This window comes from Bos mutus, chromosome 8, assembly GCF_027580195.1.
Source record: "Bos mutus isolate GX-2022 chromosome 8, NWIPB_WYAK_1.1, whole genome shotgun sequence".
NCBI lineage: Eukaryota > Metazoa > Chordata > Mammalia > Artiodactyla > Bovidae > Bos > Bos mutus.
Genome location: NC_091624.1, coordinates 66,166,408 through 66,189,812, shown reverse-complemented (window position 1 = coordinate 66,189,812; position 23,405 = coordinate 66,166,408). Strand labels below are relative to the sequence as shown.

General features: G+C 38.4%; 1 protein-coding gene across 4 annotated transcripts in view; it reads left to right on the top strand.

Annotated features, from left to right (window-relative positions):
• Window positions 1-11,419, top strand: part of CFAP95 (cilia and flagella associated protein 95) — a 110,277-nt gene extending 98,858 nt beyond the window's left edge. The window contains exon 6 of one of the 4 annotated variants that reach the window (XM_070375782.1): window positions 5,111-11,419. In XM_070375782.1, coding sequence (XP_070231883.1) covers window positions 5,111-5,302 — 192 coding nt within the window. In that variant the 3' untranslated portion in view covers window positions 5,303-11,419. The remainder of the gene's footprint in view (window positions 1-5,110) is intronic. The other 3 variants (XM_070375781.1, XM_005897471.2, XM_070375780.1) reach the window with 3 other exon arrangements.
• Window positions 11,420-23,405: the final 11,986 nt, after the last annotated feature.

Sequence of the window (23,405 nt, the reverse complement as noted above, 5' to 3'; positions counted from 1 at the left end):
CTTGTTTAAGGTTTCATGGCAAAGAATGTTTTCTCTCCATGCTTGGAGAAATCTATGATTTGAATCTTCCAGGTATGGTTATTGATATTCTAAAATCCTCAAGAGTGTGCATTGGATTGCAAGGTTGTTGTCTTTAGGAAAAACTGTATTTTTCATTAGAAGGTGATATTACTTTGCTCTTTGTCATTTTTTTCTAAAACAAATTTTGATCACCCCTTGGGAAAATGGGTGGTTACATACAATGAAAAGAGAAAACTAATAATAATTTTGAAATGATTACTCCCTCCCTATATATTTAGTTTCAGAGGTAGACCAAATTACTTGCTTGTCCAAAGCTCCCAGCATCTCAATTTGGCCTTGGGTATGAGCTGCAGTCAATATAAAAGGTCCTTTGATGTAGGACCTTCTTGGTTGGTGAAGCTGCTTTTTTTCTATTCTATTTGGTGCCTTTTGTACTAAACTTTGAAAAACATACTTTATTCTGCTTCCTTATAGTAATTATACCCTCATGGTTCCTAATAGTTTGTTCTTATTTTTGAAAACCTTCTTTTTTCACCTGTTCCATATTTGCATCCTTCTAATTCCTGGGTGTATGCTTAGGCAGAAATTTACTGTCTGCCTTTACTCCTACTTTTTAATATATTTCCATCTCCCTTGTTTTTGACCCATTTCCTTGCTCTAACTCTCAGTACCTCAGTGTTCCAATAATGCAGATTATTCAGGTATATATTAGATATACCTGATGCTTTCAGTAGGTTGTACAAAAACCAACTCAAACTAGATTAGGCAGTAAAAGTAATTTATTGGCCCATATATTTTTGAAAAGTCTGGCTTCAGGAAAGGATTGATATGGCAATGTCATCATACTTTTTACTGACTCTCATATCTGCCTTTTTATGGTATTGGTTTCATGCTATACTGATTGTAGGCAGGCTGCCAACAGCAGCCTGGGCTAGGTGCTTCCTTATTTATATCCAGTAGTGAAAAAAGAATGTTTTCTTCCCCAAACCCTTGAACAGAAGTCTCAGGCTTTGAGCTGTTTGGATAAACTGAAGTCACATGTCTAACACTGAACTAATCACTGTCGTTGAGAGTGGAGTGAGATTATCCTGATTGTCTTAGGCCAGTTAGATTCTGCCCCTAGACCTAGAGGGGGCTTAATCTACTCACATTGCATGGCTGCTGCTTAATGGGAAATGAGAAAAGTGGATTCAGGATGAGCTGGAGTCACCTCTTAAAGTTTGCATGAAATGAGTCTGTTCATGTCTTCCCAACTCAGTGTTCACTACTGACTTCACTTGAAATCAAACATGGTAGGAGTATAGACAATGAAGAAATTGTCAAATATTACAGATTCAGTTGTATGGGTTTTTTTTGGGTGGGGAGGTTGGTTTACCATCTCTGATCATGGGAGGCATTCAGTTTTATGTGTGTTAACAGGCAACAAACATTCTCTTAATTAGTTTTCCTAACTTCAGCATTTTTCACCCCTTCTTATCCACTTGTAGAAAATAATGGCCTTACTGAGATATAATTTACTGAGATTTAATTCACATGCCATAAGTTTCACCCTTTTAAAATGTACAATTCAGTGATTTTTTAAAATATATCTCCAGTGTCATACAATCATCACCACAGTCAATTTTAGAACATTTTCATCATATCCCAAAGAAACCACATACCCAGTGTACCAGTCAGGTTTCTCTACAGAAACAAACCAAAGCTGAAATCCTAGGAAAACCAGTGCTTGAGAATCAGAAGCACCAACGAGCAGGATAAGATCAACATCTCAGCTCAAGCAATCAAGCAAAATGGGCCAATTCTTACTTTCTCTGCCTTTCTCTTCTATTCAGGCCCTCAGCAGATTGGATGATGCCTACCCACATTGGGGAAGGCAAACTACCTTATTGAGTTCATCGATTTAAATGCTAGTTTCATCTGGATACAACCCGCAAATAATGTTTAGCCACATATCTTGGTGCCTTTTGATCCAATCACATTCATTAATAGTCACTCCTCATTCTTTCCCCTCCATCATCCTCTGGCAAAGCAACTTTCTCTCTTTGTGGACTTGCCTATTTTGTCATTTCATATAAGGAATCATAAAATCTGGCTTTTGGCTTAGTTTCATGCAATTAGCATAATATTCCCAAATTTCATCTATGCTATAGAGCTACCAGTATTTTATTCCTTTTTTTGGCCAAAATAAATTATTTCGTTGTGTGAATAGACCACATTTTGTTTATACATCCATGAGTTAATGACATGTAAGTTGTTAAGATCCATTTCTAATCATAGCTCTGGGATCCAGTCTTTTTCATCTTCAGTCTTTAGCACCTTCTGCTGCCAGAATATTTCTCCTAAAACATCACATTTATTCTTATCATTCGTCTCATCAAAACATATCATCCTCTCTGCCTAGGAGATACTAAAGGAAGGTGTTGACTTACATGTGAAGCTCTCCTCAGTTCCACTGCAACAGGGGTAGGAATGAGGAGATCCTGCTTCCTACTTAGAGGGCAGTTTGGCAAGTGATGCTCTAATCTCATTTAAAGGATCTCTACCTGACCCAAAACAAACAAACAAACAAACCTCAAAGAAATAGAACCCCAACACAAAGCAAAAGCCCAAAACTATATAGAAAGTGACATGGATATTATGTAGCTTTCAGATTTTATTGTTTGTATATTTTATCTTTGAATTATTAAGAATTTCATGAAGGTGCTAGTGCACTAATGTGTCTTACAAGCAGACAGATTGAAGCCCTGACTGAATCACTGGCATTCTTTAGCTTCTTCGCTGAGATTTTAAGCAAATGATATTTTCTTGCATGTAAAGTGGGAGTAATAATTCCTACTTCAAAGCCAGTTGTGGATTAAAAGTTATACTCAACTACCATGTTCAGACCATAATAGGCACTCAGTAAATAAGTAGACACCATAATTATTATGAGATTAGAATTTTCAATTGTTTTCAACAAAGCCTATCTAAGATTAGAACTATTTTGGTGTTCTTTCATTGTTTCATAGTTTTGGTGATTTAATTTCAATTTTGTCCTAGTGCTTTAAAATCAGTATCAATTTAAAGCAGAAATTAGATAATCAGTACAGGGGCTTTATGTTTCTTGTTTGCCATTATCCTTGATGTAATCTGAGTGAATTAATATTTCCTTTGGGAAGTGGAAATGATAGTGTTTTGTTCTATTACGATAGAAGTTTTTATGACGTACTCTAAGGATGCGTATGTGCTAAGTCACTTCTGTTGTGTCTGACTCTTTGTGACCCTGTGAACTGTAGCCAGCCAGGTTCCTCAGTCCATGGGATTCTCCAGGAAAGAATACTGGAGTGGGTTGCCATGCCCTCCTCCAGGGGATATTCCCAACCTAGGGATCGAACCCGTGTCTCTTATGTCTCCTGCATTGGCAGGCAGGTTTTTTACCACTAGCACCATCTGGGAAGCCCGCTCTAAGGATAAATACCTTAAATATTATACTGGGTTATACTGAGGTAAATTTCTCATAGGATGAACCTTCCAGCTTGGCATTTACTTGCAAGTATGACCTGATAGCAGTTATTAAAAATATAACCCGCACAACAAAGGAAACTATAAGCAAGGTGAAAAGACAGACTTCAGAATGGGAGAAAATAATAGCAAATGAAGTAACTGACAAAGAATTAATCTCAAAAATATACAAGCAACTCCTGCAACTCAATTCCAGAAAAATAAACAACCCAATCAATAAATGGGCCAAAGAACTAAACAGACATTTCTCCAAAGAAGACATACAGATGGCTAACAAACACATGAAAAGATGCTCAACATCACTCATTATCAGAGAAATGCAAATCAAAACCACAATGAGGTACCATTTCACGCCAGTCAGAATGGCTGTGATCCAAAAGTCTACAAGCAATAAATGCTGGAGAGGGTGTGGAGAAAAGGGAACCCTCTTACACTGTTGGTGGGAATGCAAACTAGTACAGCCACTATGGAGAACAGTGTGGAGATTCCTTTAAAAACTGGAAATAGAACTGCCATACGACCCAGCAATCCCATTGCTGGGCATACACACTGAGGAAACCAGAATTGAAAGAGACATGTGTACCCCAATGTTCATTGCAGCACTGTTTATAATAGCCAGGACATGGAAGCAACCTAGATGTCCATCAGCAGATGAATGGATAAGAAAGCTGTGGTACATATACACAATGGAGTATTACTCAGCCATTACAAAGAATACATTTGAATCAGTTCTAATGAGGTGGATGAAACTGGAGCCTATTATACAGAGTGAAGTAAGCCAGAAAGAAAAACACCAATACAGTATACTAATGCATATATATGGAATTTAGAAAGATGGTAACAATAACCCTGTATGTGAGATAGCAAAAGAGACACAGATGTATGGAACAGTCTTTTGGACTCTGTGGGCGAGGGCAAGGGTGGGATGACTTGGGAGAATGGCATAGAAACACGTATATTATCATATGTGAAACGAATTGCCAGTCCAGGTTTGATGCATGAGACAGGATGCTCGGGGCTGGTGCACTGGAATGACCCAGAGGATGGGATGGGGAGGGAGGTGGGAGGGGGGTTCAGGATGGGGAACACATGTACACCGTGGCAGATTCATGTCAATGTATGGCAAAACCAATACAATATTGTAAAGTAATTAGCCTCCAATTAAAATAAATAAATTTATATTAAAAAAAGACAATAAAAATATAACTGAAGATATTAGTCTTTGGAAAAATTATATTAATATAAAAGGTGTTAAATGGTAGTTAAATTGTAGTTGTTTTTTTCATATGTAGAAATAGTTCTTTATGCTGTATATTTATGGTTTAGTAATTTTTGCACATATAATAATTTATAATTTTATAAATAAGACAATCATTAATTAGACTTATCATTCATAATTAGAAATGCTTATAAATGCAATAGCCAAATACAAGAAGTGATGAGTAATTTGAGAGATTATATTAATCAACTGTTTGAAAATTAACCTTTGATCATAATAAGACTAACACATTAAAGATCAACTTTTGGAAATCATTCCTTTATACATATTTCAGTCATTTAATATTTAAATTGTCTTTTCCCTCCATAGGGTGATCCTTGTCAAGATGATGATTATTCAATTGTCCACAGAAAATGCCGTTCTCAGTTCACAGATCTAGATGGTTCCAAAAGAGTTGGCATCAACACTTGGCATGACGAGAGTGGGATTTATGCCAATTCATATGTAAAACGAAAACTCTACTCATTAACAGGTGGCCCTATTGCTCCCTTTTTAAAATAATGTATGGGGTCAGATTCTATAACTAACGAAAGGTAGTGGATGTAACAGTTGATGATTTTCTATCCTAATAAATACAATGGAAACTTTACATTCCTTTAACACAAAATCTTAAATTCTACACTAGTGTGTATATCCTTTTTTTCATAAGCTACTCTGGTATTTCCAAAGTTTAGTATGTTTATCATTGAAGGTATGTATAAAATTCTAGATAGTACTTGGAGGAATTTTATTTAATTGTACTTTATTTTATTGACTGGATTTATTTTATTGAATACATTTTATTGGGAAAAATACATAAAGCTAACACAGTCAAGCTCTTGATTGCTTAGGGTGTATCTGATTTTAAAAAATGAGGTAACTTCCACTTTTAAGTGAATAAAAATTTAGGTGGTGCTCAAATTCCTCACGAAACTCAAATTGCTGAAATTTGAGCAACACTGACCCTATGATGGTGTTGAATGTGTGTGTATGTGTATTGAGGGGGAGTGTGTCTGTTTATAGACTTTAACATATCTGTGGTGGCTAGCTGCACTATGGATTATCATTTCAGCATGGTATTTTTTCCTTATTTAATATTTAAGGAATATTTTCCTTATTTAATATAACACCTCTTGATTGTATGGCATAACAGTCATGCAGACAGAATCTTAGTGAAACTTTAAGGGTTTAATGGAAAATCCAATCATCTAGTGTTCGATTTAGAAGAAATCTTAGCAGTTGTTTTGACTTACACTTCCATTTTACAGATGAGCAGAGACAAAGTTTCAAGTAGCTTTCCCAGGGTTACATAAATAGCAGATTCTAGTTTAACTTTGGGGTGCATTTGAACTTTCATTTTTTCTGAGGAAGGTCAGCCTATTTGGTCAGCCTGAGCTAAATTTACTCTCATTATTTTTCTTTAAAAAAAAAGTAATTCATGAAATAGTATTTCATGATAAATGTTAATGTGGTTAGAAAAATACAGGTGAGAACACAAGTCTTGTGAATAGGGAAATGAAAATAAAGAAAATGTGGAAATGGCAAGGAAGCATTCACCAGCAGAGTTTTACTATATTTTCTTGCTGCTTAGTACCTATTCTCAGAGAAGGCAATGGCACCCCACTCCAGTACTCTTGCCTGGAAAATCCCATGGATGGAGGAGCCTGGTAGGCTGCAGTCCATGGGGTCACGAAGAGTCGGACATGACTGAGCGACTTCATTTTCACTTTTCACTTTCATGCATTGGAGAAGGAAATGGCAACCCACGCCAGTGTTCTTGCCTGGAGAATCCCAGGGACGGGGGAGGCTGGTGGGCTGCCGTCTATGGGGTCGCACAGAGTCGGACACAACTGAAGCGACTTAGCAGCAGCAGTACCTATTCTAGTGGATTACTTTTCCTTCTATAAACTATAAATTCAGGTTTAAGCACTCTGAACATTCGTTAACATCTAGGATGGACAGCTGTTTGAAGTATGCAAATCTGTATGTCAAGCTACTTATAATTTGTTTTTCATTTTGTAAGGGAAAAGTCTCAATGGCCATACTGACCTTTGAACTTGCCATTTACTTAGAATAAAAAATTCACCTTCTTTAGCAGGAATTCTGTATTATTACAATGATTAGCATTACATTTTACATAAATAACCTGGGTCTGTCACGAGGGATCAATTTAGAAATCAGTTTTTGCTTGATGAGGAGAATGAAATAAGGAGGGGTTGTATTTTAAACTAGTTGAATAATATGATGCATTGAAAAAATTAAAGATTACTTAGATTTTTCAGGAGTAATTATTTTGTGTTGATTTGGATTTCTTTAGATAACTGCTTTAATGGTTCACTCACTAGTGTCAGAGACTGTTTCAAACATAAAAGCTTAAACTCAGATATTGTTAGAGAATGTCTTCTTTAGGAAGTGACTGCACTATCTTCTAATGGTTCCACACATATACTTTGACAGATTTCACTTGAGACATCAAAATAACACTATATTTTGTATGTTTTTATACAGTTAGCATTCATATTTGTTCAGTATTTTTATTTTGGCCTTTATATGGTATTATATCTGAATTGTTGGTGTGAGCTTACCATGGCAGAGTGCAGACTGCTGTGGTGGTCCTTGATTAAATTTGGCCCACCATAAATTTTATTTAATCTTCAGTGGCTTTTTCTTTAATTTTAAAAAATCAAAATCATATGAATAAAAATTTTGTAAATACAGATAGCCTTCTGCAAGGTCCCCTTGGGTTTCATTTCAAAGCTCAGCTATTACCTTACTGTGTAAAAAAAATCAAAGAAAAGAATCTAAAAGAGAAAAAAAAATTGAGCCACATTTTATAGACTAGGACATTTTACTTTAAAATTCAAATTCTTATGTCCTTGGCACATTTACAGATCTGGTAGCACTGGTCTGATTTTTTTTTTTTTAATCTTGGTTTTTCTTTTTTCTTTTCTTTTCTTTTTTAACTTTACAATATTGTATTGGTTTTGTCATATATCAAAATGAATCCAGCAGCAATCATCAGGGGTATGATGGGGGGCCCTCTCTGGATGGGTTAAGTTCACCATTTTGCTGCAGTTCTCACCTGGTATACTTATTTATGGAGGCACTGTGACCCTTTACCAAAGGATAGGTTGGACAAATATGAAATAAGTTGTAGAGGGAAAGAGGTGGTAGAAAAATGGCAAAATTGGCAGATTCTTGGTGTCTGAGATTAAGATAATAAAGGCAGAGGCCACATCCTAATAGTAGGGACTGCAAATCTGGTTGAGTTCAAGTAGGAATCAAGATCCTGGAGTATATGATGTAGAAAATAGAGATATGGACAGTCTTATAACCACAAGGAACTGAGTTCCTCCAACAACCCAAATGAGCAGGGAACAGATTCTCTCCAAGAGCCTCTGGAAAGGAGCACAACCTGCTACCACCTTGATTTTATTCCAGTGAGAGCTGTGCCAGACTTCTGACCCAAAAAGCTGTAAGATAATACATTTTTTTTCAAGCCAAAAAAAAAGAAAATAGAGATGGAGAGTGGGAGAAGGCAATGGTACCCCACTCCAGTACTCTTGCCTGGAAAATCCCGTGGATGGAGGAGCCTGGTAGGCTGCAGTCCAGGGGGTCGCTAAGAGTCGGACACGACTGAGCAACTTCACTTTCTCTTTTCACTTTCATGCATTGGAGAAGGAAATGGCAACCCACTCCCGTGTTCTTGCCTGGAGAATCTCAGGGATGGGGGAGCCTGGTGGGCTTCCATCTATGGGGTCACACAGAGTTGGACACAACTGATGCGACTTAGCAGCAGCAGAGATGGAGAGTGGGTGGATGGCTCCACCTTAGAAATACTAAATAGAGAAATCTCAGATCCACTGGTTTATACTGGGAATCCCTTTGTACTGAGGCAGGAAGTGAGTATTTTTTTCAAATGTGTATTTATTTATTTATGGCTGTGCTGGGTCTTCATTGCTGCATGGAGTACTCTAGTTGCAGTGCACAAGCTTCTCATCGCAGTGGCTTCTCTTGTTGCTGAGCATGGGCTCTGGGGCATGCAGCTCAGTAGTTGTGGCTCCCAGGTTTTGGAACACATGCTCAGCAATTGTGGCACGCAAGCTTAGTTGCCCCACGGTACGTGGGATCTTCTCTGATCAGGGGTCAAACCCATGTTTCCTGCCCTGCCAGGCGGATTCTTTACCACTGAGCCACCATGGAAGCCCCTCACTGGTTTATTTACAGAGGAAAATCACTCCCTGGATTCCAGTGCTCATTTTTCTAGAGGCACAGAAAAACTCCAGATTTACCAAGACCCTAGGTAGCAATGGTAAAAGTCCTTTCTATGATAGGACATAGAGTACAGGTAGGTGACAGGGTAGGTGAGCCCATAGAATTGCTGGTATTGCTACCATCAACAACAGAGAGGCAGAAAGATCCTTTCTTAAAGCTGTGCTGGCCAAAAGCTAACTTTATTTCAGAGTGAGCAGGAGGGCAGTTTGCCAATACCCAGTAGTCATGTCTGACTCTATTAGCCCTCTAAATAGCTGTGGTGGAGCAAGCCTGAGGCAAATATTGTAAATGAAAGTGGAAAACCCAAACAAAACCCCACACAGTGTTCCAAATATTAAAATCATAAGCTTTATCAAAAATTTATTAGCTTTATTGAGATATGATTCACAAATTATAAAGTTCACCCTTAAAGTGTGTAATTCGGTGATTTGGGATATATTCATAGAGGTGTGCTACTATCACCACAATCAATTTAGAATGTTCTCACCATCCCCAAAAGAAACTCCTTACCCATTGCTGTCATTCCCCATTGCCTCTCCATCTCTTGGTTCTGAACAACCATTAATCTACTTTCTGTCTCTATGTGCATGTATGCATGTGTGCTTGCTTAGTCACTTCAGTCGTGACAGACTTTTAGTGACCCTTTGGACTGTAGCCCTTCGGGGTCCTCTGTCCATGGGATTCTCCAGGCAAGAATACTGGAGTGGGTTGCCATGCCTTCCTCCAGGGTATCTTGCTGACCCAGGATCGAACCCATGTCTCATGCGTCTCCTGTATGGTGGCACTGAGCCACCTGGGAAGTCCTTTCTGTCCCTATAGATTTACCTATTCTGAATATTTTATGTCAGTGGAATCATATGCATGGTCTTTTGTGATTAGTTTCTCTCACTTACAATGTTTTGAAGGTTTCATGTTGAATGAAATATCAGTGTATCATTCTTCTTTGGCTGAATAATATTCTATTTTATAGCTATATTACAGTTTATCCATTCATCAGTTGATGGACATTGGGATATTTCTGTCTTTTGACTATTAAAAAAAATGCTGCTATGAATATTTATGTATGAGTTTTTGTGTGGACATATGTTTTCATTTCTCTTGGGCATATAGGTAGCAGCGAAACTGCTGGGTCATATGTTAACTCTATGTTTAACCTTTTGATGAACTGCCAAACTATTTTCTAGTGTATTTTACATTTCCACCAGCAAAGCTTGAGGATCGCAGTTTCTTCATATACTTGCCAACATCTGTTGTTTTGCTTATAACCATCCTAGTGGGTGTGAAGTAGTGTCTCATTGTGGTTTCGATTTGTGTTTTCCTGATGGCTAGTAATGTTGAGCATCTTTCTATGTGGTTATTGACCATTTGTGTATCTTCCTTGGAGAAGCCTTTATTTGGATCCATTTTCCATTTTAAATTGGGTTATTTAGCTTTTAAGATCATAACCTATTTGTAATATAGTTTTCAAACAATTGAAACACATAAATCTGAAAAAAAAAAAGAGTTTTGTTGGCTTGAGAAGTAGCTTGGGAGATTTCATTTATAAACAAATACTGGAATTTCTGTTCCAACACAACAGAATATTTGAAAATGAATAGAACCTTAAGATCTTGTAGGAAAGCACTGTCAAGTGAAAATTTGTATTGCACATATGTGGTTTAACCAATATTTTTGACAATGATAGTGATGATACAGTGAGTCAATAAATAATACTGAAATTATTCATAAAATTCTGTTCTTTAATTTTTCATCACACAGTTCCGCTTTTCATTTGTCAGGATAGTTACTAGGGCTTGTTTTCTGGGAATCAAACTCAGCTCATTTGCTAACATTCTTCCTTCATACTAGAATTTTCCTTTTAAGTGTGGATCTCACCCTGCTATGCTTATGAACGCCTTTGACGGTCTGATGAAATCCAGACCTTTGCCCTGAAAAAGTTACAAATATTCCTGTTGAAAATATTGAGAAATATTCTAACATCACTAAGTAAAGAAATTTTCCTTTCCTTTGGAAGAAGATTAAATCAATTGTGAATATTTAACAAGTTACTGTTAAGGTCTGTGTGCCCATTTCCAGAAGACAAAGTATGCATGCATATATACACTTACATTCATGTATTTATACTTGGCGACCATGAAAGAGAATGCATAATTTTATCAGTTAGCTTTTGCTAACCACCTGAAAACATACTGACTTAAAATAAAAAATAGTATTTCTTATTGTTCTGTGGTCCACTGGGTGGTTTCTCTGTTTTGGGGCTAGATGGTTCTAGGATGGCCTCACCTAGTTGGCACTTGGTTCAAAGACAGCTGGGATGTCAGGGACATCCTGGCCATGAGTAGTTCATCATGTGGCAGGACAAACTGGGCTTATTCATTTGGTAGTAGTGCAGGGATCACAAGAGAAACAAATGGGGGTACTTCTGTGCACAAGGGTTTGTCAGACATCGTGTGTCATGCTTACTAAAGCCTGGCTGGAGCAAGTCAGGAGGCCAGCCTGGAGTCTGTGTGGGTGTGCTCTACCAAAGAGTGTGGGTAGAAGGAGGGGATAATTTCTATTTTTGCAGTCAATCACAGTCTATGCTGTTGCATGCTTCTTATGCAAAGTCCTTTGTACAAAAATTCTGCCTCTTCCTGCTCAGCACTTCTACAAGAGAGTCAAGAAGGAATCTTGCCCATTCGTCTTAAATTGGTAACATAATTTGGTGCTTTTTTGTCACTTGTGGCCCAAGTTGTTGGTGTTCATGGAACCTAGTTATGGGCTAGGATAACCCTTTTGGATCCATTCCTAAGGCAAAGTGAATCCCTCCACTCAGGGGTCCTGGATGGCTAAGAATTATGAGAAGTTTTTCCTTTGTCACAGATCTGGAATAGTGTAAACAAAGAATAAAAGGATAAGAAAAAAATAATTCGTGGACTTCTATCTCCTGATGTTCTAGAACTACCCCATTGCAGTTGAAAAATCAAAGCAGTTCCTAACTTAGGGAGGCAACTAGCCCTTAAGTTAAGCACATTGTAGGAAAAAATGGAAGCAGTGACAAATTTAATTTTCTTCAGTTCAGTTCAGTTGCTCAGTCATGTCCAACTCTTTGCGACCCCATGGACTGCAGCACACCAGGCTTCCCTGCCCATCACCAACTCCTGGAGTTTGCTCAAACTCATGTCCATTGAGTTGGTTTATTTTTTTGGGCTCCAAAATCACTGCAGTTGGTGACTGCAGTCGTGAAATTAAAGGACATTTGCTCCTTGGAGGAAAAGCTTATGACAAAACCTAGACTGCATATTGAAGAAACATCACTTTGCTGACAAAGGTCCATATGGTCCAAAAAACTATAAAGCTATGGTTTTTCCAGTAGTCATGTGTGAATAGAAGAGTTGGACCATAAAGAAGGCTGAGTGCTGAAGAACTGATGCTTTCAAACTGTGGTGCTAGAGATGACTCTTGAGAATCCCTCGGACAGCAAGGAGGTCAAACCAATTAATCCTAAATGAAATCAACCCAGAATATTCATTGCAAGGACTGTTGCTGAAGCTGATGCAAAGAGCTGACAGAGGAGCCTGGCATGCTGCAGTTCATGGGGTCACAAAGAGTCAGACACGACTTAGTGTCTGGAACGACAGGATAGTACCATCCATCCAGTGCTACCTACCATTTCAGGAGGTTTGCTGATACCCTGAACCCAAGTCATCCAGGTTTATAAGTTGTAGGAGGCGATAATTATGCAGGTGAAAAGACTAAATTGAGTTTCTTAAAAGTGACCCGTGGCTTAAAAGTACAGAATGTACAGATTTAGAGTTGATAATTAGAGCTGAGAACCAACACGTGCCAGCACTTTTAGTATATTTGCATTTCATCATCACAACAAAATCTGTGAATACTGTGTGTGTATATGTGTGTGTGTGTGTGATTATCATTAGTACTTCTCTTTGGCCCTTAAGCCTCAAAGTGGTGAAGGGAGTTGTTGGAATTCAAACCAAGATCATCTGAAAATAATCTCAGAACTTTTCACATCTTCACAGTTGAGCAAAGTATGATTCAACTCTTAGAGATTAAGGAGATACTGTTCATTTAGCCTGTGACTTTCCAGTCCTGTGTTGTGGCCAGTTTGTCAACTGGGCACACAATCCATGGCCCACCTCATCTTCCTAATAGAAAGCTAGGTCTTTATTTCTTTAGCCTGACCACTTTCTGCCTGATGTTACCTGTATGTGAAATTCTTGTTTTTCCATGTATTAATACTTTATCAGCCATTATTTTTATGAACCAAAAGATAGAAGCTTGCTTTGTACTTAGAGGCTCAAAACATAGAATTGTGACCGTTTCTGACTGTTTTAGAAATATTCTCCCTCTAAACATTATCCCCACATTCTCCTTAAGTCTGATATTAGTTGCTCCCCAGTCATTTGTGCTTTTTGTGTGTCTCTGTATTATGGCACTCACCTGCTTTTCTTATTACCATTTACCAGTTTTTGGAGAGGAGGCATCATGTCTACTCATTGGGGGCCACTTGTGTCTAAAACAGTGGGCACTCAGAAATGCTGAGGGCATTGGTATAAAGACATTTGTCATAATCATATACTGGTATGGTGAGTGTATGGATAATAATGATTGCAATCCATATGATCAGAATGGGATTAGCTAAAAAGACTCAGTTAATTAACAGGTTTATATTACCAAGAGTTTCAGTTATAATCTTGGGAAAATGGGAGGAGATAGCAAAATTGACCTAAGAAAATTTATGCCCTGCATGGTAAACAGACAGTTTGCCAAAGCATCTATTAATCTGACTGAAATCCTACTTAAAGTAAAAAAAAAAAAAAATTTGCTCACAAGCCAGAGCATCAGTTTGAATGAGTACTTCTCGTGTCCCCAAAACTGGTGAAAGTTGAACTGTGTAGCACAATAGGTGTGATGAAGGTAGCTAGTAAGACTGAAGGCTGAAAAGATGGTGTGGAAGAGGAGTGGAGAGGAAAGTTGCTTTGAAGAAATGCTGCACTGAAGGAAAATCAGCATGCACACTAGCGTTCTCAGGTTCACAGTCTGCATACAACTGTGCAACTGCCTGTGGTAGCTACAAACTTGGAGAATGATGGTCCTGAATTGGATGTTTGAGGATAAATATTCAGTTTGCCTTTTTCATATTCGTCTCAAGCCTTCCTCACTTAAATTTCTTACTGTAGAAAATGAAATTGCTTCATAAGTACTCTGAAGGTCCCTGGTTGATGGTTCATTTTTATCTCTACTCAAGCCTTCTGTTTGTGTTATGGGCTTGAGAAATATTTATTAAGTGACAGGATTTTGTCATCTTTTGGTTGTCTGAACACAAACTATCTTACTGATGTAAGTCACCTTTCTATCACATACTGGGAGTGGACAGTAGCTGTCCCAGTGAAGTAAAACAAAGAAATCAAAAAGCTGAAATAAGTAACCAAAATATCAAAATGAATGACATTCAAATTTGACTTCTCCATGGCATAACCTATTTACAGCACCATAGATGACCAAGAATTAGCCATGGAAGGAAGTACTCTACAGAGCTTCAGTTAAAAGGGGAAAAAAAAAAAAAAAACAAAAGACAAACACATACCAATTCCCAACTTCCAGATAAAAATATTATTTTAAAATTTATATTCTCTTTATTAAAGGTTAATTTATATTAACACTATCTGAATCTTAAAAATATAGAGATTGACCAAATAGTAAAATTTGTAACAAAAGAAGATTTTATACAGTCTGGAGTCTTGGTATACAGCAATGCAAGGAAGAGGTGTACTTAAAGAAAAAACTTGTAATAGTTCAGCTCTGAGGATTCTTGAGAAAAAGTAGATTTATCTCTTCTCCTGAGTTGCTTAATACTAATGAGCAATCTGGTCAAAAGTTAAACATGAAATCTTGAAACTTTTGCCTATCCACAAATATTTTCTATGTCTTTATCCTTCAAGGTAAAGATAAACAGTGTTTTCTAGAGAGCATCCAGAGCACCAACATAAATGACTTTTGGAAGAGAAGCATGAAAGGAGCCCCACAAATGGGGAGGTAAAGGGCTGTGGCCTCTCCAAATAGGCTTTTGAGAGGTTGTCCCTTCTGCACTTTGCTGCATCAGCTATGCACTCCACCCCTTAATCCTGCTACTCTCTCAAACCACTGGTGTCATCCTTAAAAAGTGGATGATACTTAGCTGTCTGCACCTTTTGCCCCAGCCACTCCTTTTTGTCTGGATTCTGCGATCATCTGTGCTTCCTATCAGCTATTGCCCTTCAGATCCACTCCCCACACTTCCTCTTCCTGTTCTGGACCCTGAGAGGCTGTGCTTTAGAGACGCTTCGGTGGACTCCATGGCCCTCTGGCTTAGGGTTGAATGGTTTAGCAAATGAAAATATAGGACATCAGGCTAAATTAGAATTTCCAGTAAAAGGATAGTTTTTAATGCAAGTATGTCCCATGTCGTATGTAATATGAATACTTAGACTTACCAGAAATTCAAATTTAACTGAATGTGTTGTGTTTTATCTGGCAACCCCACTCTGGCTTAGTCATTGGTTTAGTCAGTGGGAGCACCAACAGGTAATCAAGAAAATCGAAGTAAAGTCAGAGTATTTCCCTGCCCTGTTCCCTCTTGACTAAGTTGATACAGGCTGATTTTGTCCATTAACAGATGGTCCTACCTCTTGTTATGCAGTCCCTGGTTCCAGGAGCCTCACCTTTCCCAAGTCTCTTCTGACATAGGGAAGGTAAATACTTCTCCAGTGCTCACATTTCTTTGTTCTTCCTTAATACTACCTGGGTAACTTGTCATTTCCCTGGTTCCTTCTCATATTTCCCACACCTTTTTAATACTATATTAAATGCTTCTTAAATAAACCAAATCGAACAGCTATCTGTTTCCTGCCTGGATCCCTAAAGAGATGCACTCTTACAGACCTAGTCCCATCATTGTCTTCTGGACCCTGACACCTTCCATTTCTCACAACAGTGGCAATATTGACCCAGGAGTCCTTTTGTGAGTCATGGAGGCACTGCCCTGCCCACAACTCCTCTTTCACTGGCTTGCCTTACTTTTCCTAACTGTAATACCCAGGTATTTCCCTGGGTTGACTTTTACCCTGCTCTCTGCATACAGTGTCTTCAGATCAGATCAGATCAGATCAGTCGCTCAGTCGTGTCCGACTCTTTGCGACCCCATGAATCGCAGCACACCAGGCCTCCCTGTCCAACACCAACTCCCGGAGTTCACTGAGACTCACGTCCATTGAGTCAGTGATGCCATCCAGCCATCTCATCCTCTGTCGTCCCCTTCTCCTCCTGCCCTCAATCCCTCCCAGCATCAGGGTCTTTTCCAATGAGTCAACTCTTTGCATGAGGTGGCCAAAGTACTGGAGTTTCAGCTTTAGCATCATTCCTTCCAAAGAAATCCCAGGGCTGATCTCCTTCAGAATGGACTGGTTGGATCTCCTTGCAGTCCAAGGGACTCTCAAGAGTCTTCTTCAACACCACAGTTCAAAAGCATCAATTCTTCAGCACTCAGCCTTCTTCACAGTCCAATTCTCACATCCATACATGACCACAGGAAAAACCATAGGCTTGACTAGACAGACCTTTGTTGGCAAAGTAATGTCTCTGCTTTTGAATATGCTATCTAGGTTGGTCATAACTTTCCTTCCAAGGAGTAAGTGTCTTTTAATTTCATGGCTGCAGTCACCATCTGCTGTGATTTTGGAGCCCAAAAAAATAAAGTCTGACACTGTTTCCCCATCTATTTCCCATGAAGTGATGGGACCGGATGCCATGATCTTCATTTTCTGAATGTTGAGCTTTAAGCCAACTTTTTCACTCTCCACTTTCACTGTCATCAAGAGGCTTTTTAGTTCCTCTTCACTTTCTGCCATAGGGTGGTGTCATCTGCATATCTGAGGTTATTGATATTTCTCCTGGCAATCTTGATTCCAGCTTGTGTTTCTTCCAGTCCAGCGTTTCTCATGATGTCTTAGACTCTACTATTACCTTCATGTGGAATTTGTTTTTTTTTCTTTTATTTATTATGATGCAAATGACAGAAAATATTCACATGTATGACATAATGCCTTGGATATGCCCAAAGTTCAATGAGGTCCCAGGAAATTGGTTGGGAACTAAAAAAAATAGTTTTGGATTCTGATTGCTAGAATTTTGTTAAGGATTTTTGCATCTATGTTCATCAGTGATATTGGCCTGTAGTTTTCTTTTTTTGTGGGATCTTTGTCAGGTTTTGGTATTAGGGTGATGGTGGCCTCATAGAATGAGTTTGGAAGTTTACCTTCCTCTGCAATTTTTTGGAAGAGTTTGAGCAGGATAGGTGTTAGCTCTTCTCTAAATTTTTGGTAGAATTCAGCTGTGAAGCCGTCTGGACCTGGGCTTTTGTTTGCTGGAAGATTTTTGATTACAGTTTCAATTTCCGTGCTTGTGATGGGTCTGTTAAGATTTTCTATTTCTTCCTGGTCGAGTTTTGGAAAGTTGTACTTTTCTAAGAATTTGTCCATTTCTTCCACATTGTCCATTTTATTGGAATATAATTGTTGATAGTAGTCTCTTATGATCCTTTGTATTTCTGTGTTGTCTGTTGTGATCTCTCCATTTTTGTTTCTAATTTTATTGATTTGATTTTTCTCCCTTTGTTTCTTGATGAGTCTGGCTAATGGTTTGTCAATTTTATTTATCCTTTCAAAGAACCAGCTTTTGGTTTTGTTGATTTTTGCTATGGTCTCTTTTGTTTCTTTTGCATTTATTTCTGCTCTAATTTTTAAGATTTCTTTCCTTCTTCTAACCCTGGGGTTCTTCATTTCTTCCTTTTCTAGTTGCTTTAGGTGTAGAGTTAGGTTATTTATTTGACTTTTTTCTTGTTTCTTGAGGTGTGCCTGTATTGCTATGAAGTCTCCCCTTAGGACTGCTTTTACCGTGTCCCACAGGTTTTGGGTTGTTGTGTTTTCATTTTCATTCATTTCTATGCAAATTTTGATTTCTTTTTTGATTTCTTCTGTGATTTGTTGGTTATTCAGCAGCATGTTGTTCATCCTCCATATGTTGGAATTTTTAATAGTTTTTCTCCTGTAATTGAGATCTAATCTTACTGCATTTTGGTCAGAAAAGATGCTTGGAATGATTTCTATTTTTTTGAATTTACCAAGGCTAGCTTTATGGCCCAGGATGTGATCTATCCTGGAGAAGGTTCCATGTGCGCTTGAGAAAAAGGTGAAATTCATTGTTTTGGGATGAAATGTCCTATAGATATCAATTAGGTCTAACTGGTCTATTGTATCGTTTAAAGTTTGTGTGTCCTTGTTAATTTTCTGTTTAGTTGATCTATCCATAGGTGTGAGTGGGGTATTAAAGTCTCCCACTATTATTGTGTTATTGTTAATTTCTCCTTTCATACTTGTTAGCATTTGTCTTACATACTGTGGTGCTCCCGTGTTGGGTGCATATATATTTATAATTGTTATATCTTCTTCTTGGACTGATCCTTTGATCATTACGTAGTGACTTCTTTGTCTCTTTTCACAGCCTTTGTTTTAAAGTCTATTTGGTATGAGTATTGCTACTCCTGCTTTCTTTTGGTCCCTATTTGCATGGAAAATCTTTTTCCAGCCCTTCACTTTCAGTCTCTATGTGTCCCCTGTTTTGAGGTGGGTCTCTTGTAGACAACATATGTAGGGGTCTTGTTTTTGTATCCATTCAGCCAGTCTTTGTCTTTTGGTTGGGGCATTCAACCCATTTACGTTTAAGGTAATTACTGATAAGTATGATCCCGTTGCCATTTACTTTATTGTTTTGGGTTCGAATTTATACACCGTTTTTGTGTTTCCTGTCTAGAGATAAAAACCATATGATTATCTCAATAGATGCAGAGAAAGCCTTTGACGAAATTCAACATCCATTTATGATAAAAACTCTCCAGAAAGCAGGAATAGAAGGAACATACCTCAACATAATAAAAGCTATATATGACAAACCCACAGCAAACATTATCCTCAATGGTGAAAAATTGAAAGCATTTCCTCTAAAATCAGGAACAAGACAAGGGTGCCCACTTTCACCATTACTATTCAACATCGTTTTGGAAGTTTTGGCCACAGCAATCAGAGCAGAAAAAGAAATAAAAGGAATCAAATTGGAAAAGAAGAAAAAAACTCTCACTATTTGCAGATGACATGATCCTCTACATAGAAAACCCTAAAGACTCCACCAGAAAATTACTAGAAATAATCAATGACTATAGTAAAGTTGCAGGATATAAAATCAACACACAGAAATCCCTTGCATTCCTATACACTAATAATGAGAAAACAGAAAGAGAAATTAAGGAAACAATTCCATTCACCATTGCAACGGAAAGAATAAAATACTTAGGAATATATCTACCTAAAGAAACTAAAGACCTATATATAGAAAACTATAAAACACTGGTGAAAGAAATCAAAGAGGACACTAATAGATGGAGAAATATACCATGTTCATGGATTGGAAGAATCAATATAGTGAAAATGTGTATACTACCCAAAGCAATTTATAGATTCAATGCGATCCCTATCAAGCTACCAACAGTATTCTTCACAGAGCTAGAATAAATAATTTCACAATTTGTATGGAAATACAAAAAACCTCGAATAGCCAAAGCGATCTTGAGAAAGAAGAATGGAACTGGAGGAATCAACCTGCCTGACTTCAGGCTCTACTACAAAGCCACAGTTATCAAGACAGTATGGTACTGGCACAAAGACAGATATATAGATCAATGGAATAAAATAGAAAGCCCAGAGATAAATCCACGCACATATGGACACCTTATCTTTGACAAAGGAGGCAAGAATATACAATGGATTAAAGACAATCTCTTTAACAAGTGGTGCTGGGAAATCTGGTCAACCACTTGTAAAAGAATGAAACTAGAACACTTTCTAACACCATACACAAAAATAAACTCAAAGTGGATTAAAGATCTAAACGTAAGACCAGAAACTATAAAACTCCTAGAGGAGAATGTAGGCAAAACACTCTCTGACATACATCACAGCAGGATCCTCTATGACCCACCTCCCAGAATATTGGAAATAAAAGCAAAAATAAACAAATGGGACCTAATTAACCTTAAAAGCTTCTGCACATCAAAAGAAACTATTAGCAAGGTGAAAAGACAGCCTTCAGAATGGGAGAAAATAATAGCAAATGAAGCAACGGACAAACAACTAATCTCAAAAATATACAAGCAACTCCTACAGCTCAACTCCAGAAAAATAAATGACCCAATCAAAAAATGGGCCAAAGAACTAAATAGACATTTCTCCAAAGAAGACATACAGATGGCTAACAAACACATGAAAAGATGCTCAACATCACTCATTATCAGAGAAATGCAAATCAAAACCACTATGAGGTACCATTTCACACCAGTCAGAATGGCTGCGATCCAAAAGTCTACAAATAATAAATGCTGGAGAGGGTGTGGAGAAAAGGGAACCCTCTTACACTGTTGGTGGGAATGCAAACTAATACAGCCACTATGGAGAACAGTGTGGAGATTCCTTAAAAAACTGGAAATAGAACTGCCTTATGATCCAGCAATCCCACTGCTGGGCATACACACTGAGGAAACCAGAAGGGAAAGAGACACGTGTACCCCAATGTTCATCGCAGCACTGTTTGTAATAGCCAGGACATGGAAGCAACCTAGATGTCCATCAGCAGATGAATGGATAAGAAAGCTGTGGTACATATACACAATGGAGTATTACTCAGCCATTAAAAAGAATACATTTGAATCAGTTCTAATGAGGTGGATGAAACTGGAGCCTATTATAGAGTGAAGTAAGCCAGAAGCAAAAACACCAATACAGTATGCTAACGCATATATATGGAATTTAGAAAGATGGTAACAATAATCCTGTGTACGAGACAGCAAAAGAGACACTGATGTATAGAACAGTCTTATGGACTCTGTGGGAGAGGGAGAGGGTGGGAAGATATAGGAGAACGGCATTGAAACATGTAAAATATCATGTAAGAAACGAGTTGCCAGTCCAGGTTCGATGCACGATACTGGATGCTTGGGGCTAGTGCACTGGGACGACCCAGAGGGATGGTACGGGGAGGGAGGAGGGAGTAGGGTTCAGGATGGGGAACACATGTATACCTGTGGCGGATTCATTTTGATATTTGGCGAAACTAATACAATTATGTAAAGTTTAAAAATAAAATAAAATTAAAAAAAAAAAGTTTTGATGGTTAATTTCATGTGTCAACTTGACTGAGCTATGGTGCCCTGCTGCTGCTGCTGCTGCTAAGTCACTTCAGCTGTGTCCAACTCTGTGTGACCCCATAGACAGCAGCCCACCAGGCTCCCCCATCCCTGGGATTCTCCAGGCAAGAACACTGGAGTGGGTTACCATTTCCTTTTCCAATGCATGAAAGTGAAAAGGGAAAGTGAAGTCGCTCAGTCGTGTCTGACTCTTAGCGACCCCATGGACTGCAGCCTACCAGGCTTCTCCATCCATGGGATTTTCCAGTCAAGAGTACTAGAGTGGGGTGCCCCAGATATTTCATCAAATATTGTTCTGGATATTTTCTGTGAGAGTGTTTTTGGATGAGATTTATAATTAAATTGGTAGACTTTGAGTAAAGCAGGTTGCCTTTAAAATATGATGGGCCTCTTCCAGTCATTTGAAGGCCTGGATAGAACAAAAATGCTGACCTCCCTTGAACAAGAAAGAATACTGCAACAGACTTCCTTCAGACTTCAGCATCAGCTCTCCCTAGTCTCTAGCCTGACAGCCTGAGAGCCCACCCTGCAGATTTTGGACTTTCCAGCCTCCATAAATCATATGAGTCAATTCCTTAAAATCTATCTATCTATCTACACACAAACACACACACACACACACACACACACACACACATCTTGTTGGTTTTGTTTCTCTGGAGAATCCTGACTAATATAACAGTGCATAGAATGCATTCAGGTGGGAGAAGAGGGTGGGCATAACAGTCAGTAAAACATTTTATAAAGGTATGATATAGATTAGATTGGCTACAGATTATGAAATATTTAGATCAGGCTGGGTTTAACTGTGCTGCTTTCTCTCCCACCTGGAAAAGCTTTTCAGAATGTAGGTCAGTGAGAGTGGTATTATTATAGGCATTCGTAGTTCACATACTTCTGCTTGCAAGAAACAAAAGTCTTAGACTGGCTGAAACACTAAGTGCTTTTATGATCTCACGTAACATGAAGTTCAAAGGTAGGACAGGCCCTTGGTCTGCTGTGTCCTGGCTCCTGAGTTCTCTTGCCTCTGCCCTCCTCAGACTGGCTACATAATGGATGAAATTGTTCCAGCCCTCATGTCCAGGCATGAAATGTTCAGAGGAAAGAGAATGACTTTCTCTTCTTTGATGCATTTCTCAGAAGCTAGGAAAATTTCACAGAGTCTCCTTCATGTATATCTCAGTGGCCAGAATGGGGTCACTTGCACATTCCTAAAACCATCCCTGGTAAGGGGGATGCCATGACTGGCTTAGACAAGCCAGAATCTCCTCCTGAACTACAAATGGTGTTGGCTTCCACTGGATTCTGTTATATGGCTACCTGATGTAAAGCAGGGTGTCAGGAAGAAAGAAGAGGGAAGCAGATGTTGAGCAGGTAGTCAACAGAATCCACCAAATTGGCTACCTATTCTAGGCTGTCCCTTCTTTTCATGCATCTGAGTGTTGTCTTGATACTCTGCCAAACAAAACATTGCTTTCTTTAAAAAAAAAAATCAAACCACACTCAGTATATGATTTTTTGAAAACTTGCTTCAGTTACTGGGATGTGAGGGTAAGTTATATCACATAGCATGTGGCAGTTTAATTGAAAACCTCCACCAAGTGTCTCTGCTCTCACGTTTCTTCACCCCCTTCTTTCTCTTGCATCCCTCCATTCACCAAACCATTTCCTATTTTAAGACTTGAACTCATACCCTTTTCCTGGTCTATGCAGGGAATCTGCCTACTACTATTGATGTGAGGCCCTGGAAGCCCAGTGCCACCCTCAGATTTATCAAAGTACCCATTCAGTCACTAGTTGCTGAGAAAATAAATTTTCTTTGTATCATTCATTACATGCAGAAAAGCCTATAATATTATTTTCTTCGAAAGTGTAAAGCTTTTGCAAATTTGGTATTTTAACCAATGTTAGTAAAAAGTTACTTGTGACCTATCTCACAAGCCATTGTAATGTATCAGAGTGCTAAGGCTATATAGTAGAAGACTTCTAATTAATCATAATCAATAACCTGACCTCTCTCCTGAGCTTGAGTCTCGTATATGCTGCTCATTTCCACCAGAC